This window comes from Perca fluviatilis, chromosome 6 (genome assembly GCF_010015445.1).
Source record: "Perca fluviatilis chromosome 6, GENO_Pfluv_1.0, whole genome shotgun sequence".
Lineage (NCBI taxonomy): Eukaryota > Metazoa > Chordata > Actinopteri > Perciformes > Percidae > Perca > Perca fluviatilis.
The window spans coordinates 16,606,571-16,632,739 of record NC_053117.1 but is presented as its reverse complement, the minus strand read 5'-3'; the positions used below and the strand labels follow the sequence as shown (position 1 = coordinate 16,632,739).

The window sequence follows — 26,169 nt, the reverse complement described above, 5'->3', positions numbered from 1 at the left end:
CCGGGCCAATGCTGAAATAAAGGCTCCTCCATTTCTCAACAGGAGAGACCCTTCATAGGAGATCAGAGGCCTGGAGAAGAGAGGATAGTGTGCTGCTTCTTCAATGAAAATGGCTAAGAGTGATTAAGTTTGCCACAGACTGTCAAAATCAAACATCAATAAAGGTGAAATCAAAAATAAATGATCCGTAGCCAGATAACTAATTAATTCAGTGGGATAAATGCCATGTCGCATTATACTGGAGGATTATTTTCTAACAGCTACAAAAGAATTTGGATACCATTTATAGAGTGTTACTGAAATAAAGTGGAGGCTTTAAGTGTTGCCAGAGGTTACATTTTATTTCAAATAACAAATATCTGGAATACCATGACCATTACCATTTGGTGACAAATCAATATACAGCTACCATTGTGCCAGAAAGAAATCACAAGCAAAGGCCTTACATCATTCAACTGTAAGTTTGTCTTAACTTCTCGGGAAATTCTTACACAATCAATGAGGAACCTGGTAAAGTAAACTGAGTGTCTCTTTCTGCAATCTAGGAACAATTATATATACCACCTAAATAATATATTAATATAATATGTAATGTCCCATGCTAAGCAGTTTTAGTTATGTTAGTATGGCTACAGTACAGTATATTCCATTCATACAAATTAAATAAAATATCTGACCTAATTCTAGAACTAGACTTGCAACCAGGAATGAATGAAGACAAGACTGATTGGTCTCTGAATACTCTGTCTGAACTGAATCACTCTGTTACTACAATGGAATCAGATATTTACTTTATGCGTCACTGCCTGTGGACTGTAATAATCCCTGCAAGAGAACATAGTGAAACACTTAACACGGCACACAGCATCAAAGTGTGGACAGCAAGAAAAAAAAAAGTCTATGAAGAAGTCTGATGAATAGAGAGAGGCTCAATAGGAATTCACATCTGATATGTTTTGCAAGGCTGAAACAATGCTGTAAACATTTTTCTAAACTGACTTCTCCCCCCTTCTTTATCATGCTTGGCTAAGCTGGTGCTGCACTCAATTTGATACTTGGCAGGAAGACACCTCTGGTAGTGCATGCTGCTTTGCTCTTATTATTGGCTGAGTTGAAAATGTGTAAAATGTGCAAAACAAACTACTCACTGAGGTCTTCTATTGAATTGTAAATATATATATATATATATATATATATATATACATCTGAGTACATCTTGAGTTTGTGCTACTACAACGTGTCATCATTTCATACAAAATGAAAAGCATAGGCTCATATGAAAGATGTCAGCATAGTTGCTTACAGAACAGAACATTTCAATTTGTGCATGGCTACATTGACCTTACCTAAAGTGTCTATTTGAGTCACTTATTTTGGTATTAACTGGACATAAATCATAATTTCTGCTGCTAAGAATTTGAAGTATTTCCTATACAGAGGATTAGACGATATCCTTGGGAACACTCATTATCACTGTTTCCCCTTCTTTCTGTCTCCCAAAGCACACACTAACAGTAAACATATGCAGACAGTGCAGGTTTCCAGCCTACGAGTGAGACACTTTGTAGTCCTCAGTGGTCTGGGAGACTGAGAAGAGAGCTCCAAGGCTGTATGTTGAGCAGAGAGGTCTGAATGAAGGATGCATTGAAATGTCTCCTCTTTTCTTCAGAGTCTCTCCCACAAAAGGGTCTGTTTCCCATTCAGGACACAAGGTCATTAGATAATACACACAGGAACCTCAAGGCCACACAGTGGGGGCGGGATCTTTCAACAAAACAAGCTTCCTACCCCTCTCTGTGTAAACTTCTCGACACCCCCAACACACTTTAATAGTCTCTGCAGGACGCACATGCACATCCAGAGACAAATATATTCACATGCAAACTCACATAAAATCCCTTCAACACACACAGACACACACACACACACGTGAGGTGGGTGTCTGTTTCTGTGGACTGACAGTGGGAATCATGACATCATCATATCCCCCTCCCACCTCTTTATTCAGTCACAGCAGAATAATTTAGCCCTCTAAAATGGGCTCCGTGAATGCTGAGGGATTTCTTTTTCTCTTTCTTTCTCTTTTTATTCTCTAGTAAGCTCAACCAAACACTTGCATGTTGTGAATAGATGCATCTGCACGTTTGTGTGCGTGCGTGCATGCGTGTGTGTGATTGTTTGACAGGCAGTGGGTTGGCAGAGATACAATCAGGATATGTTGTTCACTAAAATTTTAGGGAAATGCTCTCCAATGAGAAACTGCTAGATCAGCGAAGTATCAATGTGGAGGTGTTGCCATGGGACATACCTCCATGGTGATACTAAACATGGAAACTTTTAGAGATTTTCCAAACGCAAGGAAGAATGGAAACTGAGCATGTTCTGCCTGGATGGGGAACTTATTTCCACCCCATTCATGAAGATGTCAGATTTCAGCATGCCAAGGTTAACTATAGTGTTCTGAATCCTATTTCCTTAGGTCTGCATGGCGTCATGATAAGCCAGGAAGAAGGTAGGAAGAAAGTGGGCAGGGAAACACTGTGGCAGTGAGAGATGTGCGGCAGAGGAAGATGAAACAGAGAAGGACAGAATCAGTCCTTAACTTCCACATGAGCACACGTGTGTGGGCTTGGGCCTTGGCCTACTTCTCTAAACTATAACTTCATCAAAGTGTGGAAAGAGCTGGGCCATGGTATATCTAATTCTTCCTGTGTAAGCTGAGTATAGCCAGTGACAACATGTCAGTAGCTGGAGATGACAATACCACACATAGCATAAGAGAAGAGAAAAAATGGAGAAAGAGGATGAGACAGGGAGAATGCTATTGTTTGAAAAAGATGGATAGGTCACCATAGTTACAGACCAGCCAAACTCTGTGACACAAGAAATTAGCCAGGTGTCAGGTGGTCGGGTTACAGCATGACGTGGTCTCACATATGCCAGAGCAGAATGAATGAATTATTTCAACTTTCCATGTGTCTAAAATCATCTAGAGTCTACATTTACATTGAAATTTCAAACAGTGAAATGTGTTTGCTTATAGTGGTTGGTCTTTAATACTGTGTTCTTAAATAACTTTAGCTTATTGTACACATCTTAGTAACTGCTCAACATTTTAATCATTATTATTTGTTAGTCATGTGGATGGTAGCCTACTCATGCATGCATATACTATGCTGTCAAATTAAAGAGCCTCTCCCTGAAAGACAATCCCTGTCAGAGGTCAGCACATCAGCAGAAACATGATCCTCAGCACAAAGAACGAAGCCTCGCAGCTCCTGGGGGAGAATAGCAAAGTCACGGTGCGCAAAGCCCGGGTGAGGGCAGCGGGCCCGCCGGCCAGGTGCTGCGCTTGGAGCCGCAACAGCCGCCTGGCGTGCGTAATGGACGGGCAATCCACACCTCACATCAGCTCCGAGTGGATGGGGAGAGTCAATAACAACCCTGAGCTAGTAAACCAGCCTGCACGCATTTGCCTTTACTGGACTATAGTCCAGGTTGCGTGCTGCCCCTGTGCTGGCCACCTCCTTATCCCTCATTGGATTAATTGAAATCAAGCCTCTTCTTACGCAATAGCCAACCTGGTTATGCGTAAAGGGCTACGACTCACTCAGTAAAACAAGATGGAGAACCTGAAAGTTTCATTAAAGTTAGTAAGTCTACTCGTGCTCGTAATTTCGCATCATATTGACGCGCAGCATAATAAAGTAAAGACATGTAATATTGTTGTTCAGATGTTAAGATGCAGAATAGGATTCTGGTACGGAAGGCAGATGCAATTTTTGGTTCAAGAGCACTATGCGTTACCAGTTGGTGGAGGAACGGGGGTTGAGGATGTCCTCTTTGGCCGTGAGCAACGACAGGCTGTAGGTATCAAGGTTGACCGTCTGCGAGCTCATGATGGCAAAAGTTTCCAGACCACTCCGCAGCTTCTCTCTTCACTGGTCCCGACGGGTTTTGGGCTGAAAAACAGCCACAGCGGAACACCGAGGGTCGTTCACGGCCGAGAAAACAGCAGTAAAGGTATGCAGGTTCATGCAATGGGGTCTTAAGTTCCAAAGTGGAGCGATCTGTGCAGGCGCTGCGCAATCACAGCGTGGAGGAGACTGCGACTGCACACTGGTCTTTGTGCAGCGGGGTAGAATACGTTTTCACTATAAAGCTCCACCTCCCGTTGAGAGAGTGGAAAGCATAATGACTTCGCTAGCTGGGTCACTTGGAGGAAACGCAACCGCACAGCTACCTACAGATCATAACTGTCTCGGGCATCCTCATATCCTGATATTCACTTAGTAACTCTTGTCCTACTTGTCTTCTATAGGGCAACTTGCCTGCCTTTTTTTAGTTGAGTGACAAACGTTGCTGTGTTAAAGCAAAGCAGAGCACTGGGGTTATTGCACCACATCACCACTATTTACATAATACTGCTAGCAAATGAATGATAGCTGAGGGTCAACAGCATAGATTATGAAAATATACACAATTTATTTTTATTTGTTTTTATAATTGTGATGGCTTAGCTTTTGTTTGAGCAAAAGTCCAGAATAGGAATTGTTGATTAAAGGGGCTATACAGGGGCAGTGCGGCACCTTTGGATCTGTCAGTCTCTCTTTGTCTCTTTTTGTCGTTGAGTCAGCCCCCACTGGCCCTTGGCAGACTCCAGAGAAGCCCTTTACAGTGCAGGCAATCTCTGAACGAGACGAAGAAGGGCCAATTTCATGGGAACTGAGTCCGAAGCAGGCTGCACATAAAAAAAAGAGGCTGTTTCAGTGTTTAAGAACGGCTGGGGGTCTGGTCAATGGCTGCCCAACACACACACACACACACACACACACACACACACACACACACACACACACACATACATACACTAACTAACCACACAATCACACACAAACACTGCCATGCACTGATGGCTCACACATGCACAAACACACAAGCAGTGAACTCCAGACATGCAAACGCATGCACGTACACACTCATGTACTGGTCTTCGACTGTGGGTCAGTGGCGTGGGGGTTTAAGATCTTGGATTATGGGAATGTTCCTGAGCTCTCTAATTTACTTAGCAGCCATTCTTAGATAATCCAGGACAGATGTAGAGGATAAAAGTCACAAGTTTTTATTTTCTAATGTGTCAGGCTCAGGGTGGGTTTGACCTTACCTTCCTAACATTTAATACGCCATGCCATGCTTTTCACTGCTAAGATTTGATCTGGAAACAGTTTACAGTGGCTCATGGTGAATATTGGACTGAAACAGTCACTCGACACAATGACTCGTGAAAAAAAACACTTCCTTTTAAGGCAATACCCCTCCATTTCAGTGTTTGTAGTCCTCTTCTTTGGGTACATTTTTCACTGTTAGTGTTGCAACTTTTTTTTTTCAATGGTGCCAGAGTCACAGAAATGATTAATAAGTCTATAATGCAAATACAATATACTTTTAACAGTTTCCGTATTTACATTAGAAAAGAGCATCCACTGTGAAATCTGGTGTTACAGGTGCATAATAAAATTGAGATAATTTAAAGAAGTAGTAAAACTAGTGACATAAATCTGGCATGAAAGCCTCACTTTATCACTCTTTGTTTGGAAAAGTATGCATTTCTCCCTAAATAGCCCACATCTGGTAAAACCCTTACTGTAACTATTCGACGTTGATAAACTACACATCATATACATACATGTCATATTCATCACATGTCATTTTCAATATTTCCAGATCAATACAGTGTAGAAATGTACAGTTTTTGTTTAGAAGCAGAGAAATGTGCAGTTTCAACAAGGTCTTCTATACGATTGTAGGCCTTCCAGAAGCTTTTTAATCCAGCCTGGAACTACAGTGTCTTTGTACAATAAATCCATAATGATGAATCCATAAATCAAGTTACGTAATGTTTGATATCTCTGCATCACTTCAAGTGGGTATCGTTCTGATAGTTTAGCATGAAGGATGACATCCTGGCCTTTCCAAAGACATCTTCTGTGTGATCCTTGGCCTTCCATAAGCTTTGTATTCCAGCCTGAAACTGCAGTGTCTTTACTGAGACTTTACACAATAAATCCACAACTGAATGGAATTTATTCATCTTTCCGTATGAAAAGCATGGATATATTAGATGAAAATGTATAGCGTTAACCACGGCCATCTTTAGTCAATCGAGTGCGTCGACCAATCAGAGGCTGACTTCTTGACTATCTTCTTCTTCTGTGGTGTTTTATGGCAGTCGGTAGCTGCAATGTTGCAGATGCTGCCACTTTCTTACTGTGTTACTTTTCTACTTCATATACTAAACTTGGAACGAATGAGCCGAAATTATGATATAGCGTAAATGCAATTAATAATGCTTACATTATCATTTGTGCATTTGAATAGTATTTTAAGGTGTGCGTCCAGGGTGCTTTGAGCATGGATGAATAGCTTTTATTGGGCTTTTACATATTTTATGTGACTTATTAACAGGGAAATGGACATGAAGTGATGTCAGGAGAAAGGCAGCTTGCTCAGCCAATAACCCTAACCTGATACAAGCTGGATGGCCTGTAGTGTGTGTGTGTGTGTGTGTGTGTGTGTGTGTGTGTGTGTGTGTGTGTGTGTGTGTAGCAGAGCTGCAGGTCATTCAGGCAGCCCTGGATGTGTAAATGAGTGTGATTTGGCTTCCTAATGTCAGCAGACAGGAAATGTATCAGAGATGACACAACTAACTTTTTGGATAAAAGCGTATGGACTTTGCTACATTTCTGTGAGATTCAATTTCCGTTTAACCCAGGTTCTCCTGAAAAAAGTGATGTCTATAACTTGATTGTGCATCGCAGGGTTGAGGTTACACAAGCATTATTACACAAGTAAACCAGGCGACCCAAAAATTGGGGGGAAAAGCAAGCAAGCAGCACACTTGGACCCATGCTGTTTGGGCCAGAGCTTGCATGCCAGAGGGACAGGGGGCAAGACATCTCCATGCCGCTATTATTCTTACAACTTCCTGCTATTAGAGGCTCTCCTGCCCTTCCAGCCTCTCAGTACTTCACTGTGGATGTGAATTGCAGTGCTGTTATGCTCCACTTCAGAGGACTTTGGCATTTCCTCTGCAGGGGTGCGGTGGCAGCTGTTGTTGGAGATGGGGTCTAAATGTGGGAATGATTGCATGTCCAGTGGGGAGTTGGAGATGTGTATGTGTGTGTGTGTGTGTGTGTGTGTGTGTGTGTGTGTGTGTGTGTGTGTGTGTGTGTGTGTGTGTGTGTGTGTGTGTGTGTGTGTGTGTGTGTGCATGCGTGCGTGTGTGTGTGTGCGTGGGGATTTTCTCCTCATTTACTGAAACTCCTCTAATTGTCACAGTCTTTTTTTCAGCTTCCTGCCTTCCTGACATAGTCTAAACTAACAGAGTGTGGGTGACAAAATGTTGAGTGGTCCAGTCACAAGCAACATCCTCTCATAGTCTCTCAGAGCACTCTTAAATCCCAACCCCATTCATTCATTAGCAAGTCTCTCAGAGAATTAATTGACTTTTAACAAGTTCTTGTCGTACATGCAACTGTTCCACTGTCTAATGATCGGCGGCATTGCATGAAATGCAAAATGTGATCTTCCTCTGAATGGAAAAAATAAATGTGTGCCACTAAACAAGCCACTTCCTTGTAGGCATGAATTTGTCCAAATCCTGTTTTCCTGGGACGAGGCTTGCGTGGCAGGTTTAAGTGTGCTCAGACCTGATGGGTGGTGTTAAAAGGTCAAAGATGTGTTTGAGTTCAGGGGTCACAGCTTGAGCTGTGTCCTCCTGTTGCCCTACACTTCACTAATAATATGTTTTCCATTGCTCCTCTCTGCATGTTGTGAGACGCCAGAATCTGCCCAACTCCTTATGTGTGAGAACATGCTGTCATATTTGCTTGTGTATGAACAGTTGCAGTGGTTTTAATCTTCTGTTCAAGTTGTCGTAAATATAGCCTTCTTATGACATTATCCCATTGTCTTGCTGGAATGTGTCCAACCTTTTTGGTGCCATTTGTGCCAATTGTATTTTTTAAAAGTCAGACCTTTGCTGTACATTTATATTTATTCCATGGAAGCCATCAAGCACTGTAGCTTCTGTAAACCAACATTAGCTATAGAAAACCATTTCATGTTTTAAGTAGAGGTAGAAAATGAGGTGGATGTGGGAGAGGCTTACAAGTGGCAATGATAGTAGAAGTTAGTCACTAGTAACATGATGTGGTGCACACACATTTATTTACCATCAGCTGCCAACAACAGCATGACTTAGCATTGAAAGACAATTGAGGTCAGTGCAGGTGTCAGACAGGCGTGATATGAGAAGGAAACATCAGAGATATGTGGCAAAATTGGAAACAAAAGGCACTTGCTGGGAAAAGAAAGAGAAAGACAGAGTGCATGCATGCATATCAAAGTCAAACATAACATGTGTCTGTGTATGTGTGTGTGTGTGTGTGTGTGTGTGTGTGTGTGTGTGTGTGTGTGTGTGTGTGTGTGTGTGTGTGTGTGTGTGTGAGAGAGAGAGAGAGAGAAAGAGAGAGAGAGATTTACACATTCTCTAAATCTGAGTGTCTTCTTACCGGGTTTCCAGGTGAGGTCACTGCTAAGCAAACGGCCTCCACAACAACCTTGAGATATCTCTCCCTTGCGTCTCAGTGTGTACATGAGTGTGGGAGAGTGTGTGCATGCCTGAGCTGTGTGCAATTTTAAAGCACATTCTCACCTCAGTGAACACAAACAAGTACCTAAAAAAACTGCTGCTTCTTTCTCTCTTCACTTTGTCTCGCCTTTACTTATTGACACTGAATAAACCTAAGCCTTTGACTTCCTCATGGTTTCTAGGTTGCCTTGCCTTCAGTAAAATATGACAAGCATAAACAAACAGCAGGGTTATGCGGAAACAAAAATAGACCACAAATCTCTGTTAAAAAAGGAGCTCCATGTCTGCTTTCCCATACAAAACAGAGCTGAAATTAGACCGTGTTGTGAGGATGATAAAGTATTCATAAACTTTGCTTTGAGAGGCCCTGATTTAGAGGTGTATGTGTGTGCGTGTGTGTGTGTGTATGCGGTGTGTGTGCGTGTGTGTGTTTGAGTGTGTGTGTGGGGGGGGGGGCAGACAGTTTTGTGTATGGAGCAGACCTTGGGGAGGTCTGGACCAACAACATGTAGATGAGATGAGACGACTCTTGGAGGAGGGTGAAATATACAGAGGAATGTGTCTGTCACTCCTCAAGCAATGGACCTCTGTTGTACGGTGGTATTACTTGTTGATCCACTTTTTTTTAGAAAATATCCTCGGCATGTGCATGCTTGTGTGTGTGTGTGTGTGTGTGTGTGTGTGTGTTATTGTATCCTTGAAAGCTTTAAAACTCTGGAAAAATGACCTTGCCCCTGATCAGCGTAGACTGTGAACATTAAATAGTGCTGTCCAAGGTTTGTTCAAGTCATACATCCTCTCAGAGATTTAAAGCTTCTTCCCACCCCTCCATCATATTCTTCAAGGCCTCAAGCATCAGCAAAGATTCATCCATCTGATTATTTCAGCTTATGTCATACCTGTATGGTCCATGAAGAGCCCCCCAACACATTCCCATTGTGCTACTCTCAACTGTAAGACAGTGTTTTGTCTTTTGCTCTCAAATTCAGATCTTCTTATCTGCTCCCGAGGGAACCCTGCTGGAAAATGAGAGCCAGATGTGATGATGTCAGCGCGTGTCCGTGACTCTCAAGTTGTGTTCTACGAGGCTGCGGTGCGAAAGCAGCGGCAAGGTTGGTGGGAAACTTGAACACAGCCTACGGATCAAACAGCTGACGCAGCATAAAGGTCTGTAATCAGTGTTCAAACTGATGCTCGTGACCATAGATGACGCTGAGGGCTCTGCTGCATAAAGCACGCTAGTAAATTCCTTTTTTACTAGAGAATAAGAGGGAAACTGGTGTACGTCATTGGTTGTTAACAGTTTCATGGCAGGCGGCTTTACTGCTGTGTTTTCCAAGAAGAGTCTGGTCGTAACACACATGCACACACACGCACACATGTCAAGATGGCACATGGACACACATATTCCACTACCCGCAACCGCCACCTTCCCCTCGTCACTCTTCTAAAGTTACTCATCATCAGCCACATCACTAAACGTCACCATGGCAACACTCGACCCACTCCCCTCCATGTTTCTGTGGCTTTCTGGGATCCTTTACCAGCATACTCTATTAAAAGTCACAGCACACAGCATTAGATCTTGATGATTCATGTGCTCAGGGAGCCACTGGGTTCGAGTTGCTGATTCAGTCTTTCTTTCATCCAGAGTTTCAAGATAATGTCAAAAGAATATCAGGGAGAGTAACTGCCTGTTGATTTGGAAGACAAAGAAGCTTTTAATATTGAAACTGAACAAATAAAGCATTAATAATGAGACAGAGGCTGATTGTGTTTGGAAAATCTGTAAGGGTGTTTGAGGTGTTTATTTTAATTTAATTTGAATTCCAATCAAGACCAATAAAGGATAATGGCGTACATGCGCATTTCAATGTGCTGCTCAACATAATCATGAGTTAATGCTGGGAACTCCTGACAGCAGCTCAGTCCTGGCCTTGAAACAGTAAATATCCATGATGTCCTAGGGCCCCAACCTAACTCTGGGCCTCGTGAATCATACAAAGAATCCCCCACTTAGCACTGAGAGCCTGCTAGAAGACCTAGGTGTTCAACCCTAACCCATGTGAAAAAATCTGTATCTCACACAGTAAGGTTGCACAGTTGTTTTTTTACCACTAGGTGGCAGAACTGCATCAAACTTGCAGCGTGTGTAAGTTTGCATGCATTGTGTGAGACAAAAGGTTGAGAGAGACAAACAAAAAACACACAAAGAATGGAAGCAACTGTATTTGTTGTTTTCCTTCTCATTCTATTAAATTGAATTATGTTGACCTGTCTACAATATGGTGGTCTATAGCCTCAACCAAGGGGGTAAGCTTTGCTTCAGAACTCGAGCCATCATGGCGCCATTTTGTTGCTAACTGGCCATCACCTCCTGTTAGCATTCCGCTGACCACCATTTTTTGACTGAGAATAACTTTACATCCGAAGCGTTTAAAGACTCGATTTGTCCATTGTTTAGTTCGAAAGAAACACAACAACGTATAAAAGGCTCCATTACCTTGTACCTCACGTTATGGCTCCGTAGCAGACGTTTTTGTAAAAATAGGCTAACGATTGTGTCATAACCAAGTGACTTACTGTCGCACGCAGGCAGTTTCGACTTACGTTAGCTGTTTAGGTTTAATTACTAATGTTAACTAGCATGTTAGTTAGCAATAATTAGCCTGTGCTTATGTTCACTCCTTACATATACCTACACTCTCCGTCTCTGTAAGATTGGGAATGATTGAGATTTCTCTTGGCACAGCTACCAGAACACTTACAACTTTCAGACACGTTGCTCACGTCACATTTACGCTGTCTCTGTCAGTTGGAGGCTGCGCAGTAAAGCTGGCCATCACCGGAAAAGTGCTTCTAATAGCCTTCACTGGTCTCCGTCCAGAGCAACGGGGTCTATTGGTCCATTAATATATATGTCAATGGCCTCAACGTTCCACTTCCGGGATTGCTCTGGTGCCTCAGGAAATGATGCCGGATGCATGTATTTTTGCCGATTTTCGTTTCCTTCCGCTTTCTTTGTGTTGGAATTTTAAATTCGGTGGATTTATGAGGACTATGGTTAATCCGAGTTTTCTCTCGCACAATTATTTTGCAGCGGCTCCGCGCGGGGCTTAGCACCGCCCATGACGATTGTGATTGGTTTAAAGAAATGCCAATGAACCAGAGCACATTTTTCTCCCATCCCGGAAGCGATATTACGAATTCCACTATGGCCACGGCAAGACCCGCCCTTCAATTGCATTTATTGGCCAGGCGTCCATGCTTACGCAAGGTAACGTAACCCCATATGTTCAGGTCCTATCCCCTGACCAATCAGCTATCCTAACCTTAACCACTCAAGGTCAAATGCCTAACCCCAACCAATCAAGCTGCTTCGTAGGGCGGGTCTTGGCGTGGCCATAGTGGGATTCGTAATTTCGTACCCCAGAATGCTGTGTGGACTAGCCAGACCCTCCTCAGCTTCGCAACGCGTGGATGGTCTGGCAAAGCGAGACTAATATGGTCATCATTAGATTACTCATAACAAATTATGTTTTTATGGACTATAGATATTTTTTCCAATGTTACTGAATTAATCTTTTCATGCGGAACTATCAATGGTATTTTATATTTTCTCCTTAATACATTAAAGATGACCATCTCTTTGCAACGTAATTGCATTTGGAAAATGAGAAACATTAAGTGGAACAAAGAACATACATATATTTTTAAGTCTATGAATTTTACAGAAAAAACACACAATAACACACATGTGAGACAAGTTCAAAAGATTAACAGTTTTAATAAAATCCATGTCAAACATCAAAATACTGAAATGGCAAAAAAAAAAAAGGAAAAAAACATTTTTTTTTACTTTTTTTAATTTTGTACAAATCACAGTGGTTCAAAAATATTACAAACTTTTAGTTTCAAAACAGTTTTTGCAACAGCAGCAAAACATTCTGATTGTTTTATTTTCTTGAAAGCCCTTAATAGTTTGTGAGTGTGATGTGCTCTTTCTTTTGCCTTTTTATTGTAATAAACACGATACCATGAGCAGTAAATGTTAATAAAACTCATATGAGTCAAAGGAAACAAAAGTGCATAACAATACTATACAGTATATATACGATCCACTTAAAAATTACAGTATAGACCAGGGATTAATCACACCATGTATGTCTATATGAACACTCTCCCTGTCCTGGGTCTCTCTGCGCATAAAATCCTATGTATACACCAGCCTAGCAAATAGATACAGCAGGGTGAGCAGTTCTAAGGTGAGAGGTTATTCAAGCTGTGACTCAACTTTTCTCAAATAATTTACAACTATCTTCATTAAAGCATAATATATATAGTTGTCATAGCTAATATCTGCCTTTAATCCAAACAGTAGTCCCCAGATGTTGCTCCCCCAACTTAGAATGCACTGACTTCATGCATGATTGCAACATAGTACATTGCAGCTAAATAGTGGAAGCAATAGGGTATACTACTGAATTTGAGAAACAGATCATGAGAAACTGGAAAAGTGATAAGTGATCAAGAACACTGGTAAATATAAAGACTTAGCATACGTATCAAAAACGTTGTATTAGGCTACATAATAGAAAGTGCAGGCACCTGAAAGAGTGCGAAAACATTGTTTTAAAACTGCTGGTTTGCTGGGTTTCTTGGTCATTTCATAATTTAAGTTGCGTAGCTTTAGCATAGATGATATTACATACTGAACGTTATGCGTTATCATTGGAAGTTATCACTATGACCCAAATAGCCAGTAACTATGCTGAGATACTGTACATTAAAGAAAGCTGCCTACTTTTATTTCTGTGCTCACTTGTGTATTTTCTTGGCTTAATCAATTTTTTATTTTTTTTTTAAACCCAGAAGGCTGCAGGTGCATTGCCGCCAGCCTGTACAGAGCCAAAAGAGTGAGATTCCACTGAAGGCACAGGAAAGGAGACACCAACGACTAAAAACAATGTGTTCTCTCAGTCACTAGGCCTCACATTTAAAAAGGAAGGTCAGGCCTGCTAAGAAGGAAGAAAAGCCCCACCTCAAATAAATGAGGAGAATGTGACAGTGAAAAGGATGTGATACGATAGAACAAGACAATCCAGATGAACAACACAACCCTACATCCTACATCAGAATGTGACTTTGGCCTGTTGGGGTCAGCGTGGAGCAAATATTGAGGGCAGAATAAAGCTAACAGGGTTCAAAATTTGGCATCTCCATCTCTCCCTCTCTGTATATCAGGGTTTCTCAACCTTTTACAGCCCATGATTTATACCAATAATAAGAGAATACTGAAGTTGTTGTGAACTGGAAGTTCAAATATCCAAATAAGTATTATAGTGATTAGGACATACTGTATATTTAAAACCTACAGTATTTAATGTAATACATATTAAATATTTCAGTTTTATTTCCCACCACCCCATATGCATTCCAAGTGACCCCGGATAGGGTCCCAACCAAATGTTAAGAAACACTGAACACAGTTCTGGATATTCAGAAGCCTCTGTGTAACCCCAGAAACAGGCTAAAGCCCAAACATTACACCTGGCTTTCAGCCATTTAGAACATTCTTAAAATATGTGCATTACAATAGTTGATTTCAATTAAAATTTTACTTTTAACGATTTTAAGTTTCACGACCTGTTCCCAATATCTTAAAAATCCCAAGAATAAGCTTGATTGATTGTAATAACGACAGTAACAGAATAAATGGAACAGCCGCACAGCTGCAACAGATCATCTGCATTATTTTGTCAAGCAAATATCCTAGCATATTATTTAAAGTTGTATAATTAGTGATGCTACCTTGAGCTGTGCTGAGTTTTTATAGCAAACTGAGTTGTGCATTAAGCCGCATACAGTAGCAAGACGAGAGCTACTGTGGGCTTCAGTGCCAACTAGGCCTTAAACAAGAAACTGGACAAGTCATGTTATTCATGTTATTGAGTTGTGGGGGAATTTTGAAAAGACCTTCGTGGAAATATCAGGCTACAATCATCAGGTTTAAATAAAAATCTTACATAAGGAATAATTCATGCTAAGCACAGAAAGGTATAGTCAAAAACAAAAAAGAAGAAAGTACATTCCAACACCAAGTGTCATTATAATGACAAAGTTAGGCCACCATGCAAATTTACCACATTTCATCAAAGTGGTTGCACTCTCCCAGCACACAGGCCAGCCAGTGGTCTTTAAAAAGCTTTGCTTTCCCAAAGTCAGTGGTTTGAAGTTAAATTACAGGAATCAACCTGTTAGTCAATTTAATTGCTACCTCTAAATCACCTGGTCAGTGGAGATTTCCGAACCAAGGCGCGAGTCCATTTACATCCAAATAATTCCCACTGTAGAAAACATACTACACAAGGCTATATGATTAGACCAACCTACTGTACTACAGTCTACGAAGAGTTTTATTTAAGGCCGTTTGTACGTCCATAAAAACAAGCAGCAGGCCTAAAGATTCTTCGCTGGCATGGCTCCAGTTTGCTAAAAAAAAAAAAAAAAAAAACTCAAGAAGGATAATGGCTGAGAGTGCATAAAGCAACACCATAATCTGTTTTACAGTTCTAAAATTATCATAGAGATTGTTTACTCTATCGATCATGTCAACCACTGCAGAACCTGTCTGCAGGTTTGCTAAAATCCCAAACTAGTTTTTAGTTCTGTCCAACTATAAGGCACACAGATTAAGATACGAAGCTTATTAGGGTCACACCAACTATCAATAAGACAAATCTATTAGCCATCCATTCTATAGGAAACTAAAAGGAGGCCATGGAAGTCCATAAAAAAAACTGTCCGCCAACTTGCACCTCTTTGGGTTTAATTTTTAAATTCCCAGAGCAAAGCACTGGGATGACTTTGAAATATCTGTGGCGTAATTCCAAATTATGTGGGTTGCATGTAATGCTGACTAAAACTGAGTTCACGTTTACTCCACTTTCACTCTTTTCAGAAAGGAATCTGCTCAATTCTCACTTGGGTCTCGTGAGATCCTATCTGACTTCTATTTGGGTAGTCGAGCATGACTTTAACACACCTCCCATGGAGAGCGGCAGAACACACCACATGTCTCACACAATCTATCTATCTATCTATCTATCTATCTATCTATCTATCTATCTATCTCCTACAGTTGCCTGGGTAAAGCTGAGGGGCGTAAACCCACAAATAGAACGACGTGCTAATACAAAACTCATCACCGCAAAGTCTCGTTTTCACATTCAGTGCTAAAGCCCAAAGAAATTAGCACCCTTAACAAGAAATTCTGATTTGCACTCATATAAGTTTATATATCAAATCCGTTGAGACACTCACAATTGCAAATTCAATCTAAATGTAATATTATTTTCTTGGTTAACAAGGAAGCATAACAGAGCACACTGTTTTTTTAATTCAAAACCAGTTAAAGACATCACAAAGTTGTAACCACTGTATGTAAAATCAGAAATCTACACATTCTAAAATGAGTGACCTATTACGACTATATACTTACAGACTGTAAGCATATGGCGAAGAAAATCTAAGGTTTAAGAAATGTGTCACATTTTAATACCACCATTACTATTCTGCATGTCCATCGCAGGCAAATACTAAACAACTAGACAGACGCTTAAACTAAATGTGTCTGTGTTCATGTGGACACTGTCTTATTGTGTCTTAAGCAGCATTTTCAATTCCAGCAAGAGGAATGGAAGGCAGTGACACTTTTCTCCTGACACCACAGACTGAAAACACCACCATGAGGGAAAGAAAAAAAAAAAAAAAAAAAAATCTTTCTCTCCCAAAAAAAAAAGGGAAAAAAAAAACCAAAAAAAACTCTTTTCTCCTCCATCCCCTCTTGCCCATAAAGGAAGCAGGGAAGCAGAAATAAAGTACGTGAGGAAGAAAGAGATCAAAAGAATCACAGCTTTGGTATTCACAATTAGGTGAAAAATCTATCGTCAGGTACAGTCCATTTTACTCGTCACAACACTGTGCTTTAGCTTTCTCCTAACACTCTGCAAGGATTGAAGTTATACTGATTTAATAATTGAAACTAGAGTGAAGCAATCACAGGCACAAAAACTCCCGTTAGTGTGAAGGTTAGTGCCGGGGCCCTGAGCAGTGCTGCCCCTAGTGGGCTAGGGGTGTAAAGGCAGGCTGGCTGAGGTGCTTCAATGCAACCAAGTGGTCATGGACGTTACAAACGCATTTGTTTAATACTGCATCCATCATTCCTCAATGGCAGAGGTATCAAGGAAGGCTAGCCCTCTTCATCCCCATCATTGCTATAGATTGGTCACTTTGAATGTCTCTGAAGTGCAGATTGGTGAATCCAACTCATCAAGGAGAGCGTGTGTTTTGCTTCTTTTTTTTTTTTTTGCGGGGTGTGCAGGAGGACTGGGCGGGATGCACAGGAGTGAACGATGGACACCAAGAACCACTTCAGTACTGGACTGGAGGCTAACAGCTATGATCAAGCCTCCTGACTGGAGCATCCCAACTTGCTAACGGTTTTAGGGTTGCCCTTACACCCTAACCTGGGCTCTAGATTAACAGTCCCATCGTTGCAATGGCAATCAAAGTTTGCAACACTTCCTGGGAGTAGTGTGCGCCATTTCCCCTGATAAGAGTGTCCTAGAAGGGCGCAAAAATACATAAAAAGGACGAATAAAAGCAAAACAATAATTACATTGTTAAGTGTCAGTTCCTGGGAATCCAGTGCTGGTTTTAGAGGGGTGGATCTTTTGCACCGGTCTGTGTGTGCCAGCTAACAGTCTGCGTAGAAGTGAAGGCAGAGGTAAGCTCCCCGAAAGGAGCTGCAGTGGTCAATGTGTAATAGTCATTAAGGTCAATGTGAAGGAAGGAGACTGAGAGAGATCGAGAGAGCCCTTGCTCCCAGGCAAATCACTCAAAGGCTTGGACACTGTGAGTGCTGGTGGAGGGACAGAGCTCTTGTGGAGGGGACAAAGGGCTGGGACTGCGACGCTGCAGGCCCTTATAGATCAGGGCGTCTGGGAAGCACTCAACTCGGAAGCATCACTCAATCATGCCAACCGCAAACATACACACACGCATCCACGCATATACCCTTCAGCTAAGTCCAAACAAGCATACCAAGAATACACTAATGAAGTCACCCACAATTATAAAGAGGCACATACATTCCCCCAAACATGCTGACATTCAGGCATCGTAGCACTGAGAGTCATTTCTCCACTGATAGAGGATTTAAAGCGGACCTCCTCTACGTATATGCGTTACAGGGGGGGGGGGGGTTAGTGGGTAGGATGACCCAGGTCGGGGTAAAGAAGTCAGTGGTGGAAAACCCTTTAGGAGACGTGCGGAGAGGAGGACGGGTGTCTCCAGAAACACCAGCCCCGTTTGGTGTGTTGCTTGCGCAAGATCTCCTCCTCACGCTCGCGCTCCTTCTGAGAGCGCAGATAGCGGTCCTCCTCCTTCAGGAACCACACAGGAGGCCAGCGCTGCTTCTCAAAGTGCCTCTGGTTTTCTACAGAGAGGGGGACAAAGTTAAACACATTAAGAAAATGACAAATGAAAACAGGAAGAATCAACAAAGACCATTATTATTGCACAGTGAGGGATTGTAGAATATTAACATATGGTCATACATACATAATATGGTCACATTACAACCTACTATGTATAAAATGTGTGTAAAATGTAATATACTCACATCTTTAATGAAACGTGAGGATGTATGTTCTCTATAATGTACTTGATGCAAGATACTTTTTTATTTTTTTATTTTTACAAAAACAGCTCAAAAGAGGCTCATATGTTTCTCCTTATACTATTTTTTTATTATTTTTTAGCTTCCTTGCATCAGTGTTGTTCCAGACCAAAGAAAACCAGCTCTCCCGCTCCAAACAAATGCTATGAACAAGTCACAGCATGCTATAATTCCTTAGCAGTGTGCTTAACCCAGAAAACTTACTTTTGTTCAAACTAGCACTGCAAAGCAAACATTGCAGGAGTTTTACTGAGGGGAAAGCTGCATGTGTGAAAGGGTTTTGGGAGAGGCAGATAATCAGGGCAGAGAGGCGAGGTGCCTGTACCTGGAGACATGGCCTTCATGTCTTTGGGAAACTTGCGGCAGATGCTATTATAATTAGTGCAGATGTGGTGGAGACACCAAGCGGATAGTTGCTTGGCATTGTGGAACTGCAAAAGGGAAAACAAAGGAGTTGTTACAGCTTTGACAGTAGAGGCCTGTGAGATTTTAAAAGGTGAGATAAGAGACTACATTTGAACAGATTAGGATCAACAAATGAATCTATGGTGAATTGCTATTCATCATTTGTTTTAATACAACCTAGAATTTAATATTAATAAATTATAAATCCATTATTATGGGGACATAATTATAAGGACATATATATAAGGACAGTTTTGCAAGGACAGACCTGTGCAAGCTCGAGGTAAGCCAACACTTGTCCATCAATGTCACCTCCTTTCGCTGCCAACTGGAGAAGTTCGTCCACAGCGTGCTGTTCTGAAGAGGCACAAAATGTACATGAACATGTGAATATTACGGTTTAAATGCACTGACACTGGCCCAATTTTTTTTTTTATCTCCCAGTCATACATTCTGTCTCTGTGTCTGCCAGTTTGCATTGCACTGAACACACCTCACTGCACCTACAATCTGTTGAGTCATTGATAAAAGGCATATGAAGCACTATCAAAACCATATTGTGCCACGGAAGTCAGAACAAGACATTCAAGCTGATGGGTAGTTCTCTTCGCAACCTTTCTAACACTGCAGAGAGAGCCTTTACCTGTGAGGGCGACAAGGCGTGGCAAACACAGGCGGTTGGCGAGAATAATTAGTTCCATGGGATCCAGACCAGGACAGGGTGTCAGCATTCCACAGTACAGGAACTCCAACGTCCCACGCATACAGGCTGCACTGGTGTCAGGAATGGATACCTGGAATATGACCAGATCAAGAGGAAACAAAAAAAAAACATAAGTAATGAAAGGCTAAAAGTCAATGAAGAAGATTAATGGGCATACATATAGACAATAACATTCATGAACATTATATTCCAAGTATACAAATAGATATAAAATATTATAGTAGCAAATTCATATACTGGTATGTTATGTTACGTGTATTGGCTAGAAAGGGGGTGGGGTGAAAAACAAAAAGTAACATCAAATGAAAGCAGTGCAGTGGATATGTGGAGGTAAAGGTCAGAGGACATGCTGCTCTTTGATCTAGGCTCAGATGAAAATGCTGTCTGAGGGCTTGTGATGTGAGCAATATGGCGCTAAAGACCCCAAAGCACACACAGGCAACCCTGCTATCAGGCCCTTTTCCCAAAAAAGACTGACTATCAACATTCTCAAAAGACATACAAACATGGTTAGGTGATTAATATTAATATAATATATTATAGAAGACTGGGCCACTCCAGACATGTTTAACATTAGGGTAAAACAACATATGAACAATTAGGGTAATGTTTTATATTGGGGCAAAAGTGCCAAACCAGAGTCCATTATATAAAAAAAAGAAAATCACCTGTAATGACCCCTAGATGTCGCCATATCATCAATACTACTGAAGGCACTGGTCATGCTGTGTTTAAGTGAAGCTCTATATTCCACTTTGGGTAGTTATATACATAACTGCATAAAAAACGCCAAGACATTTTTATGGCCTAATTACTGAAAACCGGACAAACAGCAATTTAGCAGCAGGTAATGCAGTTTAAGCCCAGGAAGGACGGAAGGAAGGACGGAAGGAAGGTGAATGACGATGAATGATGATGACAGTGATGACCTGACCCCTCCAGGAGCTCCTGAGTGCACCCACTGAGGCGCTCTTCAACCTCCACTACCACAGGCAATTAGGAGAATGTCAGCTTGGCGCGACCTCTCGTTACCACTAAAACGTCACAACACCAAGACAAGGGTGGTCTCTAGAGCTCGAAGCCCCAGCTGGGGCCAGGAAGCATTAACGAGTGGACACATTCACAGTCAACTTTACGGATCAAAAACGCATCAGCTGTACTGACAGGTGTTCGTCCTAGAGCTCAATTAATAGTTTAGTGCAACTTTGTTTTATTTGAGCAAATCCAATGATAAAAAAGGAAAAGAAAAAGGGTGTAAATGACATATCAGTCCCTAAAAGGCTTATACAAAAAAAAAAAAAAAACTCACCTCAAAAGAATTGAAAATGTAAGACGTAATAAGTGTAGAAATACATTATAGTCAAAATTAAAAAAAATAATGCGTGGGCTAGGAAAAAGCAGTGAGTCACACAGCCGCCACCACAGATAAGGTACAAAGAGTAAGAAATAGTAAGAAATTTCAACGTCAGAAAAGTGAGATTTCTGCAGAATTCCCGTTACGTCTCCTCTTTTTTCTTGAGCGAGACAGGAGCTTCAAAGACAACTTGTAATACTCCACTGGGATGCACATCACATCGTAAACACAAAACCACACACCAAGAACATAATCCAGGGGTGTACCATGACACACCCAGCGGTAAGTTTGTATAACAGCCTACACAGACAGTAAACCTGCCTTTTGACTCATGGTTTTTGACTACTAATATAAAAGATGAAATCTTTTAACTATGGTCCATGGAGTTTGTCACAAACATGCTCATTGTACAAAGTGTCTAAAATGTTGTATGCCAATAATGCAAGAAATAATTATGATAATGCTAATAAATCATTTTGAAACCCATATCATAAAGCTGCTCTGCAAAACTAGAATAGTCATGATATCACACAGCAGCATGAACACTGAAATGTGTGAGCCTAAAAATACTGAGAAGGAAGTGTGACATGGGCATGGAAATAGAACAGCACTGGCTGATCACATGCTACTCTATGACTTAATAAAATGATCATCCCCAACATAAGAGAACAGTTGCAATACAATTAAACCATTTGTGTCATTGTTCATGTTGTTGTGTCCTGACATTACCAAAACTCACTCAGTTAAATTTGATACATTTTGTGGAAATCAATATTTTAGTTTAGTTTGAATAGGTCTAAGAACATTCCCCTGTATAAAAACTGAGTAAATGAGTAAAACTAGGATGAAGTGGATAGAGTTGATTTGTTAACATTAATGAGTGCCTCTCCACCCCACACTGGTCCAACAGAGGAGCACCTTCTCTAAGAGGCTCCGACAGCTTCGATGTCGCACGGACCGCTACAGGAAATCATTCCTACCACAGGCAATTTTAACACTTCATCACTGAGTGTGAGATAAGACTCATATACCTCACAACTGCACTGAATGCATCTTGCACAACCTTGCACAACCTTGCACAATAGGTTTATCTACATCCTATTATTACTAGTGAAAAATGTTGTAAATTTTTTCTCCACAACTTGCACATTAAGTTTATATCTATTGAAACAGTTTTACATTTTATTTCCAAATTGTATATATTTTAAATATTGCTCGTGTAGTTTCAATTATTTTTCATGTATATTGTTTCCTATTATTTAATGTATACTCTGTATGTGTGCTGTGTGTCTGATATTTTGCTGCTGCAACACCGTTATTTCCCATATTTTTGGGATCAATAAAAATCTATCTATCTATCTATCTATCTATCTATCTATCTATCTTTGTGAGTGTGATTTGATTTCTAAACAGACTAAGGCTACATTTACATTGCTACGATTTGGTTTAAAAACAAATATCTTTTGCTATGTTGACACCTCGCATTCACACTGCTCTGGCGTTTCAGAGCACCTAAACGGGAGAAATTTGAAAACACTTCTGACCCGTTTTGGTTTGGAATCTCCGGGGTTGTGTTGCCGTCTCTATGGCCGCAAACGTAGACCTTTGGAAGCACCAACACTGATGCTGACGTTTCGCCGCCTGATTGGGTCATGACGTCTCGTTCTCTGAGACTAAGCATTGACATATATATAATGGACCAACAGAGCCCGTTGCTCTGGACGGAGACCAGTGAAGGCTATTAGAAGCACTTTTCCGGTGATGGCCAGCTTTACTGCGCAGCCTCCAACTGAGAGAGACAGCGTAAATGTGACGTGAGCAACGTGTCTGAAAGTTGTAAGTGTTCTGGTAGCTGTGCCAAGAGAAATCTCAATCATTCCCAATCTTACAGAGACGGAGAGTGTAGGTATATGTAAGGAGATAACATAAGCACAGGCTAATTATTGCTAACTAACATGCTAGTTAACATTAGTAATTAAACCTAAACAGCTAACGTAAGTCGGAAACTGCCCGCGGAGCTTCTCCTGTACTATACGGTAATTCCTCTACTGTGCGACAGTAAGTCACTTGGTTATGACACAATCGTTAGCCTATTTTTACAAAAAACGTCTGCTACGGAGCCATAACGTGAGGTACAAGGTAATGGAGCCTTTTATACGTTGTTGTGTTTCTTTAGAACTAAACAACGGACAAATCGAGTCTTTAAACGCTTCGGATGTAAAGTTATTCTCAGTCAAATGACGTAAAAAAAAATGGCGGTCAGCGGAATGCTAACAGGAGGTGATGGCCAGTTAGCAACAAAATGGCGCCATGATGGCTCAAGTTCTGAAGCGAAGCTTACCCCCTTGAGACTAAGCTACTAACGTTAGCATGGTAACTAACAGCAACGGGTGGATTATACATGCTTCCTCCTGTTTACCCCTGCACGTGCATGCCCAGTATACGAGAACGTTGATGAGATTTGCGGTTTGGGTGTTATAGTTTAAACGCAGATTAAGGGCCCTATCTTGCACCCGGCGCAGCACAGCGCAAAGCCAGACGCAAGTGTCTTTGCTAGTTTAAGACCGACACAGTTGTCAATTTCCCGTCCAGCACCCACGTTGTTTAAATAGCAAATGCACCTGCGCCCATCTTTGTGCCCATGGGCGTGCTGGTCTTGCAGGGAGGTGTGTTCTTGGCGTATTGCCATCTTGGGGCAGTGGGAAGTGATCGCGCTATTGACCAAAAAAAACCTGGTCTAATGTCAATAGCACAGCATTTCATAGTTATTTTATCAGAAAATTAGTAAAATGTGCCTGGGCTTATGCGCGCACACACACACACAATTACAAATAAAAATATTACGATGCAAATCCGCCATCATAATAGCAATGCGCCAAGGTACAAACGCACCTGGCTTTTAAAAGGGAATGGGAGAAGACACTCTGATTGGTTTATTGCATGTTCCGCCCAAAACACACCTGTGAATTAATGAAGACACTAAGTACAACCCTTTTGAACTATGCGCCCGGCGCACGGACCCTTTTTCCCACTGTCAAATATACAAAAGTGGATTTGGACACGCCCTAAACGCACCTGTTTAGATTAGATTGTTAAAATACTGTAGGACCCTATAGTTCTTCTACTGGAGCTAAAAACAAGATCGCTTTTGGCTCAAAACTCCACTTAAAAACCAAAAATGAGAAATGTAAATGTAGCCTTCAGCTGCATCTCGTTCACTCAGTTAAGTGGCTAAAACATATAACCTTCAAATAGGTGTACAAACACTATAACATGTAGATAATATTCCACTGGAAGTTAATGAACAATATGAATCGCTCCGATTTACCAGATCTCATTTTGACATCGTTAGATTTCCACTTCTTTTTTTGTAAATCTCATAACATCAACTCTTAATTCTTTGTCCAGTATCGATTCTCTTTTAGAGTAAGTGAATAGAAGTAGACCATCTGCTGTGTCGAGGTCTCTAAAACTTCTGCTTCTATTGAAAGCCCAGTGTTTTAGTAAGCATTTCTGCTCCCTACTACTCACACTGCCTCTCAACTAGCATGTATCCGTGAAAGTGAATACGATTTGTAGTCAGCCAATGGTATGGCAATTCTGGAAATGCAACCTGTGCAACACTTTACGGGCTTTCTCTTTGCCTGTCCTAGGAAGGAGGAAGTAACTTCCAGAGCCAGCAGACAATCTGGTAACTGCAGCTTGCCGTTGACATATAAAATCTAATTCATGTGCACGTGTTCAAGTGCTGACAGCTTCATTGTGCAGTCAGTATTTGAGTCTTAGACTCCAAGCCACCTGCTTTCTTTGCTGTGCCAGTTTCATACCATAAACAATGCCACAATGGTCATTAACATGAACCATTTAGTGTAACCATAGACACCGGCAGCCCATCAGCAGCAAACACTGTGCCCCCTCAGTGATGCTGATGTCCTGTTTTCACCACCGTCCACAAAAGCTGCAAAGGCTTTTTTTTCCACACCCACTCACATGGTGTGTTCTGGAATAAAATCCAGGCTAGGGAGATACAAAAAAACAAAACTGTTTAGTTTTCTTCCAACGTGCCCTCTATAACCTTGAATTTCACAACTAAACTGCATACACGTCATTTGTATGCCTTGTCTCTCTCTGATTACTTCCAATCCTTTTGAGGGCCTGAATCTACTTAACCTAACCCTGCTTACTTTGAAAGTAACCATACTCCAGGGGATCTGGTTCTGCAACACAGTCCGGGGAGCCTGACTTAAAGACAGATGAAGACATTAACTTCCTGTCTTCTATTTTTGATAAGGTCAGGTCCAGTGCACAGGCACTGGCCCTGAAAACGCACCAAGCGAGCGGAAGCTGAACCTCAGGTGAGAGCGCACCTAAAGTAACCCGACCCGCCACTTGGAGGATGCTGCTGACCTTAAAAGAGGGTCTATTCTGGGCTTAATTTGAGTACGGAGACAGGTTGGTGAAACATTTGAATTCTGCTATCACAGGATGTGTGAAAAAAAAGTGTGTGTGTGTGTGTGTGTATGTGTGTACATGTACATTTTCATGTAGGCAATTCTATATGTGCTCATAATGTGTGCAAGGCCTCCAGGGATGTGGTATTTGCAGAGACCACATTTGCAGGTGAAACAACGGTTTGTAGGTCAACCTGATAAAAGACATCCTGAGCTGTAAACCTTCACATAACAGGGCTATTTTACTAAACTAAAACTAAAACAAAAATAAGCAGTGAAAAATACTTTTAGTAAACTAAATAAAAACTCAATATTTCCTGGTTAAAAAAACTAATATAAATAAATAAAAAGGGAATGTAAATTAATTTCAGTTTTACATTTTTTGCTATAATATTTCACTGGCGAAAAAAGAGGCAGTATAAATTTCCCACCAGCTCTCGTGACATTGAACCACAGGAACTGAATGGACTTGACATTCCAGGAGATGGACACTAAAGTAGCACAAGATTAAATTGATTTATATTTGGACTTTGCTAAGGTCCATGTCCAAACCATTCCACAGATTCACACCACAAATTAAAATAAGACAGTAAGGCCATTCCCCAGCCATGTATGAGTAGCTAAATACTTCTGAGACGTTATACCTGGGCTGGACAAAACTAACTACTGTCAAACTAAAACTACATATTTAAAAACTGAAACTAAACTAAAACAAGCAAACGCACTATGAAAACTAAATTGTATGAAAATGAAAAACTAAAATAAAAAAACCCAATGGAAAATTCCAAACTACAACCATGTCACATACTAGAAGCACACGTGCAGATTTGTACAATGTCA

At 41.1% G+C, this 26,169-nt stretch overlaps 2 protein-coding genes across 8 annotated transcripts in view; both read right to left on the bottom strand.

Moving 5' to 3' along the window:
• si:dkey-40c11.2 (drebrin-like protein) overlaps positions 1–4,219 on the bottom strand; it is a 35,177-nt gene extending 30,958 nt beyond the window's left edge. The window contains exon 1 of one of the 2 annotated variants that reach the window (XM_039803498.1): positions 3,808–4,219. In XM_039803498.1, the coding sequence (XP_039659432.1) occupies positions 3,808–3,899 (92 nt within the window). In that variant the 5' untranslated portion in view covers positions 3,900–4,219. The remainder of the gene's footprint in view (positions 1–3,807) is intronic. The other variant, XM_039803499.1, reaches the window with a different exon arrangement.
• Positions 4,220–16,483: 12,264 nt separating this feature from the next.
• rhobtb4 (Rho related BTB domain containing 4) overlaps positions 16,484–26,169 on the bottom strand; it is a 43,929-nt gene continuing 34,243 nt past the window's right edge. For 5 of the 6 annotated variants that reach the window (XM_039802988.1, XM_039802991.1, XM_039802990.1 and 2 more), the window contains 4 exons: positions 19,444–19,594; positions 19,069–19,157; positions 18,721–18,826; positions 17,974–18,152 (listed from right to left, as the gene is read on the bottom strand). In XM_039802988.1, coding sequence (XP_039658922.1) covers positions 17,974–18,152; positions 18,721–18,826; positions 19,069–19,157; positions 19,444–19,594 — 525 coding nt within the window. Of the gene's footprint in view, positions 18,153–18,720; positions 18,827–19,068; positions 19,158–19,443; positions 19,595–26,169 lie in introns of all 6 variants that reach the window. The other variant, XM_039802987.1, reaches the window with a different exon arrangement.